We start from the raw sequence: 8588 nt of genomic DNA, 5'->3' as shown, positions 1-8588 counted from the left end.
CCGAGAGTCCCGTAGGATGGCTCAGACGATGGTTGACTTCCATGCAGCACATGTGTTTAGGGAGGCGAACCGGGCAGCAGACTGGGTCGCCTCCTTTGTCGCTCGGCACTCAGGTGTCTTTTTGTGGACGTCTGATGCAGACGTCCCTTCACAGTTGTATTTTTTACTTTTCCGTGATTTGGAGGGCTGTACTCACGTCCGATCTATATGATATGAGTAGCCGTTTTTTACCAAAAAAAAAAAAAAAGTGGACGATTATGGGGTACAGCTCCTAGCGAAGGCTCCCCCCATGAAGATGGATTAATTATAGACGATATTGATATGAAGTTCACAAGACAGCCTAAGCCTTAGGATGATTTATTACACTGGTGGTTAAATCACCAGCACAGCTTCTACCCAAAGGTCATCAGAGTCATGCATACAAGCTTCCACAGTACCAAGGCCCTTCCTAATGGATATAAACTTTAATTATAACGTTAGCATTAGTTATGCAACTTCAGCTAATTATTCCTCATGACTGCACTATCACACTAGATTCATTAATAAAGGAAGATGTCAATGCCTCTATGTCAGGATCATTCTTGTGCTTGCTCCAAGCTCTTTCACACTGCAACTCTTGGCATCTACATGACGAACAAAGATGAATTAGATGAAAGGGGGGGGGGGGGATTATGAAAGAAGAAAAATGAAACAATTAATAAATAGGGCATTTTTTTCTTACTTCTGAATCAACAACAGTAATTGTAAAATGTGATTGCGGATAACTTCACGGCTCTTTCTTACTGCAGATTCTTTGTACAAAAGAACAAGCTCATCTACCAATCTGAGCAGAAGAATAACAAGTCAGCAGGAGCTTCTATTCAACAGAATCCGCAACTAAATAATTAGCAGACTATCTAAATTACAAACGAGATTAAAATACAAAATATTTTCACCCAAGATTCAATCAAGAGTTCAAGATTTCCATCTTGTTTCCTGATGGGAAGGATGGGCTGCCAAAAAGGAACTGATACAGATAGAGACAATTAACACCAAGTAAATTCATCCAAACGTAATTATATACCATTCGCTTCTTCCATGATAGATAATATTAGATACATTTATATGTGCTTCTAAACTTGTGATAAACCTAATAAGCAGAATAAACTTTGGGAGAACAAAAGGAATGATTATATACAATTAGATGGACACCGGCTGAATTTTTAAGCAATCTCAATTTTCATCTGAATAGAGTTGTACAAGACAAAATCATATCAACATGAACAGTTAAGCATACCTTTCAATATATGGTGATTTCCTGATCCATGTTAATTTAATAATTGTATGTAGCCGTTCAAGAACCTGCAAACTGATGGGATTGGTTCAAAATATTCAACCATCCAAATCCACCACTAAACTCCATATTGTTTACAAACACCAACAAGTACTGATCAATTTATATCCTTGTGCCGCAAAAATTGGAAAATAGAGGAGCAAGTACCTGTCTAGCACTGCACCATTGCTTGGGAACTAACAGTACATAATAAAAGGCAAATGATAACAAGAACACAGTACGTAATAAAAGGCAAATGATAACAAGAACACAGTACATAATAAAAGCCAAATGATAACAACAACTTATAACCCCAAACAATTGGACAAGGCATGTCAGTTATGGTATGATCATACTCCAGGTCCAGCTGCCTAATGCTTAATGGTTTTCTGTTTGCCCCAAAATGCTCGCATGCAAAGCCTATGCCACTTTACTAGTATAGATAAAAGAAAGTTGTTTTAGTGCATGGTACCTCTATATGCTTATTTGAGAGCATCCATGTGAGTTTATGAACATAAATGCATGCATACATTATGGCGTAACAAAGTATATAATGCCACTTTACTGGTATAGATAAAAGAAAATTGTTTTAACGCATGGCACCTCTATATGCTTATCTGAGAGCATCCATGTGAGTTATGAACATAAATGCATGCATACATTTTGGCGAAACAAAGTATACACCGTGTCATTTTTATTAGACAGACCAATTTATTGATATAATATATGCCAAACAGCAGATTAGTACTTTGTTGTTCTTTATAATCCACAAACATCAAGTTTCTAATATGTTTTTATCTGTAAATAAATTGAGCATATCTTAATTATGTATTTATGCGTCCACCACTCACAAAAACCACCATATACATGTAAATACAAACAAATAGACATATACATACACTTTGAGAGAAAGATTGGACATCGTCCAGTCCTACATAAATGCATACAAACATACTACATTCATACATATATTTGAAGAAGCCGATGATTAGTATTTTGAAGCACGTCATGACATCAGCAGAGCCATAGTGCAGCAGGGACCATGCACCAGTGTTACTACAATTAAATGATTCATATTCTAAAATGATCTGAGCATTAGAAATTTCCAAGTAGCATTACTTGAAAAATTAAGCATGGGTTTCAAAACATGGACCAAAAATTGTTTTGCTGAAGTCTGGCTGGTTTCTAATAAAGAAAACAGATGTGTGAGAGCAAAGTGTCATGAAGGAAATATATGGTACCAACTATTAACAAGGATGTGGTAATTCTTCTTGCACAGTGAATGGAATATCTAGTAATGTTTTCCACTAAAAAGGAAGAGTCATACAACAATTACCTCACCCTTCGTACGCATGCAGAGCATCGGAAAAGTATGACTTAGAAATAAAGCAAACTGGTACAATATGCAAAGAGAAATTCTGAATCAAGGTTTGACTCACTTTTTTTAGCGAGCTTTAAATAAAGTTCTGTCTAGCAACCTATTGCATGTGAAAATATATGTATATGTTCCCAGCACTATGATATAAGTATGAATTCATAAAGGCAGAAAAAGAGAAAAAAAAAATAATAGACATACCAATGAAGCATGTAAAGCCCTTGCAATGGTGCTACTTATTAGGAACACATTTCAGAAATGAAGAATCCAAGTCAGAAAAATCAACTGGGACTCACTTTGTTCAGTTAAGTTTATATTAAGTTCTGTCTAGCAACCTATTACATGTGAAAATATGTGTATATGTTCGCAGCAGTATGAATTCAGAAAGGAAGAAAAAAGGGAGAAGAAAAGGGGTTAATCTACAAGACAGACAAACCAACGAAATATATGAAAACTTGGTTGTGCTACTTACTAGGAATGCATTTCGGAGCTAAAGGATCTAGTCAGAAAAATTATCACATGCACACTCACACACATACATAGATACACCGCATTACGCAGTCTCGTAAATTAGCATACCATCTTATTTCTGTGGTAGTTTTCTTGCTTGCTGTGTGAATTATCATGATACTTGAGTAATATAAATCTCTCTATGACAAATCTCTCTAGATGGATCATTCTTGAGATAACAGAAATGAATTGAGTGCTCATAACAGTGTTGATTAATATAGTCCAGCAGACCAGCACATACAGCTATTTGTATATCAATTAATTAGTCAAGTCTGATTAAGTAAGATATACATACTGATATCACCAGGGTAGCAAAGCCATAACTATAACTATCAAGCCCTTACCTCAAATTATAGGACTAACAATAATAAAGAAATAACACTAAGAAAAGATTTACTTTTTCTTACCAGAATAACAGTTTTGTCATCATCAGCATGCATCCATTGAAAGAAGAGAGCAAAAATACGCCGGAAGTGTGCCAATATAAAAAGGCCCATGGCATCAAAAACCGGTTCAATAAGTGTGAGCCATGCAATACGACGTTCTTTATTGAATGGCTGGCGCTCCAAGTGAGCTAGCATCTCACTTAGCATCCGCTCAAACCTAATAAAAAAGCCAATGAGTGGTATACATAATAAAGAATGCACTTCAATTACGGCAATGACAAGAAAAGAATCGTCCACAGTTCCATAAACAACACCAATCAGAATACTCGAAGACCAAATGACTCAAAGTCCATAAATTGCATATATAAACATTTGAAACCAAGTGCAACGCAAGTGCTGGAAAACAAGATAATGGATATTTCAGTAACATATGGGTATGAAGTGAAAGTGGTGAAACACAAAATAATGGATCCTTCAATTCACATTAACATACAGTGATCAAACAAAAAGCATTGGAACACAGGATAATGGATACTTCATTCACATGATAAAATCCAAAGAACATGATATAACTCATTATGACTATGTAAGCGAAAAAACAAGTCTTCAACATGCATAATGGGTTATATCTAGTTCTTTGGATTGCTTCCATTATCATGACTTTGGCCACAAAAGAAAAAAGCTCCTCTTTTGATTTCCATTTGGAATACTTCCTTATAACTGTACACTCTCAATCTTATTGAGTACAGAATTAATGGGGAAACAGTGATTACCTGCAGCAATTTTGTACTGGCACGATGCCACTAGACAATATGCGGAAAAATGTATGAAGGTCCCCTCAACTAGGCTAAATCATGCATATGCAAGAAATAGAATGCAATGATTTGAGTCCTTCAACTAACCATAAGCCATTACAGGCAAAGTGAAAGATGGAAAATTGACAACATTCATCACACCAAACGTTTCCCTAGATTCTTGAATCCTCGAAAATTACTAGCAAGAGTTATACACTTCTATTTGCTTGGTCTCAGCCTTCCCTGCAAATCCAGGCTTAAGGACATTTCCGAAGGCTGCTGCCACATTTCATTAGCCTAAACAGAATAACCAGGAAGGTAGGTCTCACCTTCTGTTGACTTACCTTCTAGGTGTAGCAGCAGGAGATTGTTTGTCTAAAAAATCTTGTTGGGAACTTAACATCAAGTAAAAGGGTTGAGATTGATGGATTTATTCATACTTAAAGCCAGATGCTTATAGATGGGACAGGTTATTGTAAGTTAAGCATAAATGAGGGGTCCAATCCAGCATATTCATATGGTTTCAAGATTGAATTTACAAAAAAAAAAAAGGGAAAAAGAAATTCAAGAGTTAGCTGATTTAAAAGTAGATTAACCATTATAAAAGTTAACAAAACAAAAATCTACATTTACATTAGTAACATAACTGAGATTTAAACTTCCATCGAAAATTTCATGGGGTTTTCCCATATTTCGACCGGAGAATCTAACATAAACATTACTGTCGAAATCAACATCGACTGTGCCAGTACCAGACCCCGTACCGATTGCTCGGCGGCACGGGTCGGTACGGCCCCGCGTCGTGCTATACCGGCTCAGTACCAACACAGTAGAGGCGAGGGAGAGGGAGAATAAGAGAGAGAAAAAAGAGGGAGAACGGGAGAGGGAGGGAGAGGGAGAGAAAGAAAGAGAGAGGCCGATCGGGGCCGGTCGATGGAAGTCGAGGAGCCTCCGTACAGAGGAGGCAAAGGCCGGAGAGACGCGGAAGTAGGGCTCCACCTCCGGTCTCCTGTTTCATTCAGATAGGGGCCTGGAGGGGGCCCCTTTATTTTTGTGAATTTTAAGTTGAAGTCGGCAAACCCATTGCCGACTTTTCTTAATTTTTTTAAATAAAAAAAACTGCAAACGAAATCGGGACCGGAGCAAAATTCTGCCTCCGCATCTCTCCAGCCTCCGCCTCCTCTGCGTGGAGTCTCCCTGGCCTCCGTCGGCCGGCCCCGATAGGCCTCTCTTCCTTCCTCTCCCTCCCCCGCTCTCTCTCTCTCTCTCTCTCTTCCTCTTTTTCCTTCTCCTTCTCCCCTTCGGGCGACGGTGTCTCGGTTTATTTGCCGGAACCATCTCGATCCGCCACTGGTATAGCTCGGGACGTCCCGAACCAGGCAGTTAAGGTTGGATCCGCTGACCATGGTCAAAATTCTGACCAAAAAATTAGACATTCCATATCCTCATAGTTGTATAATTAATTCATAGATTAGTGGTTTTGTAACAAAAAATTGATTGATTCTAACTATCTTTTGGTTCTTTGCTTTGTTACCATTATAATTCTTGTTTGCACCAAAGATATGCACAAATAGCAACATGCACAAGAAATAAGGTGGGAGGTTGTGCAACTTTTGGTTTGTAATTTTCTCATAACATATAATGGAACACTTTATGACAAGTTTATTTTGCCGAAGCATACATCATTACTATATCAATGTATTAAATTCATGCATCATTGCCAAATTCATGCCCCCTAATATCCTATTTATGCAAGTGCTTGTACTTCAATCACTGTTCTGATAAAAGAAAAAAATATAAAGAAAACATGAAGAGGAAAAAAGTGAATCAAACACTGGACCAAAGATAGATCATACCAAAAGCTACGAGGATTCATCCGCTGAGTACAGGTCAACAAAAGCACAGACACCTCAACTACTCGATGCCATAACTCATCACTTGCAGGAATATTTCGGCAACATGCATCAAGAATCGCCTCTTCATACCAACTTAACTCAGCTGCATTCATATTGTTTCCTATATGTATAAAGCTAAGCATTCCCTGCTCCTGAATAAAAAGAAAATCAGGGTCATTCCCCTTAATTTTATTATGAATTATGCCCACAAAGCAAATGGTTGCTCAATAAAAGGACTAAAAATGTGGCAGCAAATGGTATTTTTATACCAGTAACATTGCACAAGTATATTGCCTTACAGACCTGACATATTTGACCATATGATGTCAAGAAATTATGTTATTAGCACCAACTATATTTACAAGTCCACCATGTTTCAGTACAAGAATACGCTAAAAGGGTGTTTGCACTAGGTACCCAGCGGCCATTCCCATGGAAGGATAACATCGCTAACATGGATGTGACTACACTTACACTCAGATAGAAGGGGATGCACCGCAGCAAATAAGCAAAGAAAAGAAAGCAAATCACCCATATGCCAAAAACAGAAGTATTAAAAATCTAATATCAAAATGCAGCAAAATATATAGCTTAGGAATTTCATGACTAAATCAAGACACTGCTCAAGAAAGAAGTCCTCAAACAAATGTCCGCTAAAAAAACATCCATTCATTCCTCTGATTACCATATTGCCCCAATATCTTGTTTCTAAAGATTGTGTATGGCACATTAAGAAGCAACTAGTGAAATTCTTCCTTGATTCCAGAAAGTGACATGATTCCAAGAAACAATAATACACCACAACTAGCCCCAAAATACCACTACATACACATTTCTTACATAGATTACTCTTGTTGACAACCTAGTCATGTCCAACATAGGTACCAATCAGCAAGGCAAAACAGGCAAGGCACGCTGATACACAGTTCAATGCATTTTTTCTCTTTTCATTTTTCCCTTTTTTGGGCGGAACCTACATTCTTGAAAAGATGTAAATAAATTATCATAAAGAGTAGAAAAACAAAATAGAGATGGTAAATTCAGTACCTTCACTTCGGGCGACCAGTGATCCAGAGCCGTCAAAGCACATGGAATGACCAACGAGCATAACTTCCCCAGATTAGGGTAACTAACCTATAATTTTTCGACAATAAAATTCCCATCAAAAGAAGCAATACTTTAATACCCTAGAATCAACAAATGATCCACATAAAAACCTCCATCAACCCAACAAACCTGGGACACGAGCCACCTAAACTGAAGCGCCGCAACAATGGCATGAGCCACCGGCACCTGCGCCGAGGCCGGCACGATCTCCTCCTCCTCCGTATCGATGGAGCTCCCCCTGATGACCCCCTTCACCTCCGGTAACACCTCCGGCATCAACTCCACGAACAACTCACGCTCCGATCCCAAGGAAACAGCTTTCGACAGCTCGTGAAACGCCGATTTCGCCGCCAAGATCAGGTCTTTCGTGATCCAATACACATTGGGGGAATCCTCCCCCTCGGCGGACGCCAGGGCGGCACAGCAGAGACAGAAATCCCTGATTTCCTTGCGAAATCTCTCCTTCGAGTCCTCGTCTCCAGCGATGCGATCCGAGGGCGGGATTTCTTGGGGGAGAAGGGATTCGAGGAGGGATTTGATGGAGACGGTGGCACCCTCGGGCGGGGTGTATGGAGTTCTCGATAGGGTTTCTCGGATTGGTTGGGAGAGCCTGGTCCATGGAGCGATGGAGTGAGAGAGCCTGGAAAAAAGGAGAAGAGGAGAGAGATGGAGAGAGGAAGGGAGGAAAGAGGAGTTACCGAATGAGCTGGTCGTGGGAGAGGGAGTAGCACTTGGGTTCTACATTTCGTGGTCCGGCCATGGCGCTGTCAGCTTCTACGCCACCTCTCGCGGCCTTCGGGCTTCGGCGAGGGTTTAAACGATAAAAATATCCGCAAAACCGACTTTATGGATGGTCCCACTGTTCGACCAGCCGAGTCGCCTGTCGGCTCATCCAGGCGAGCGTGCGGTTTCGGTCGGCTAAACACCACGGAGACATTTGGCATGGGTGATTGTCTCAGAATCACAAATGACGTAGATAAAGATGTCGAGATCACCGCATTCCGCATTTAATTGTAGTATAGTAATTTTATATCGCGGTGATCCTAAATCATCTCCACTTTTCAAATCACTATCCAACTCGGTAATAGAATACCCATCTTTGAGGTCGGAAATCCAAAATCACCCAAAAACAATGATCCTGGGTTAAAGACAAAAATATCTCTCAAATTAATAGAAAAATTGAAAAATCAATATACCATCAATATATTA

The 8588-nt window shown here is 39.3% G+C and overlaps 1 protein-coding gene across 2 annotated transcripts; it reads right to left on the bottom strand.

Annotated features, from left to right (window-relative positions):
- Positions 1–322: 322 nt before the first annotated feature.
- Positions 323–8220, bottom strand: LOC103718033 (ARM repeat superfamily protein). Of its 2 annotated transcripts, XM_039117561.3 has the most exons (8): positions 8078–8220; positions 7509–7989; positions 7320–7406; positions 6234–6424; positions 3605–3800; positions 1277–1341; positions 722–823; positions 323–623 (listed from the first exon to the last, which is right to left on the bottom strand). In XM_039117561.3, the coding sequence occupies exons 1-8, from the start codon at positions 8137–8139 to the stop codon at positions 512–514; spliced, it is 1296 nt and encodes a 431-aa protein (XP_038973489.3). In that variant the 5' UTR covers positions 8140–8220; the 3' UTR covers positions 323–511. The 2 variants fall into 2 exon arrangements, with proteins under 2 accessions (XP_038973489.3, XP_038973491.2); XM_039117563.3 differs by lacking the exons at positions 323–623; positions 722–823; positions 1277–1341 and adding an exon at positions 2491–2705.
- Between the last annotated feature and the right edge of the window lie 368 nt (positions 8221–8588).

This window comes from Phoenix dactylifera, chromosome 2, assembly GCF_051530095.1.
Source record: "Phoenix dactylifera cultivar Ajwa chromosome 2, Ajwa_hap1_PhDact_Kaust_v1.1, whole genome shotgun sequence".
In the NCBI taxonomy this organism is placed as follows: domain Eukaryota; kingdom Viridiplantae; phylum Streptophyta; class Magnoliopsida; order Arecales; family Arecaceae; genus Phoenix; species Phoenix dactylifera.
Note: the sequence above shows the minus strand (reverse complement) of the source record. Positions and strands in the feature narration are given on the sequence as shown.

What these genes read in the sequence shown, in the direction of transcription:
- LOC103718033 (XM_039117561.3), bottom strand. Translation starts at nt 8,139, where the DNA reads ATGGCCGGACCACGAAATGTAGAACCCAAGTGCTACTCCCTCTCCCAC. An exon ending in TTAGGTGGCTCGTGTCCCAG is followed by an intron (nt 7,407 to 7,508) that starts GTTTGTTGGGTT and finishes GAAAAATTATAG; the next exon opens with GTTAGTTACCCTAATCTGGG. An exon ending in ACTGGTCGCCCGAAGTGAAG is followed by an intron (nt 6,425 to 7,319) that starts GTACTGAATTTA and finishes CTTTTTATTCAG; the next exon opens with GAGCAGGGAATGCTTAGCTT.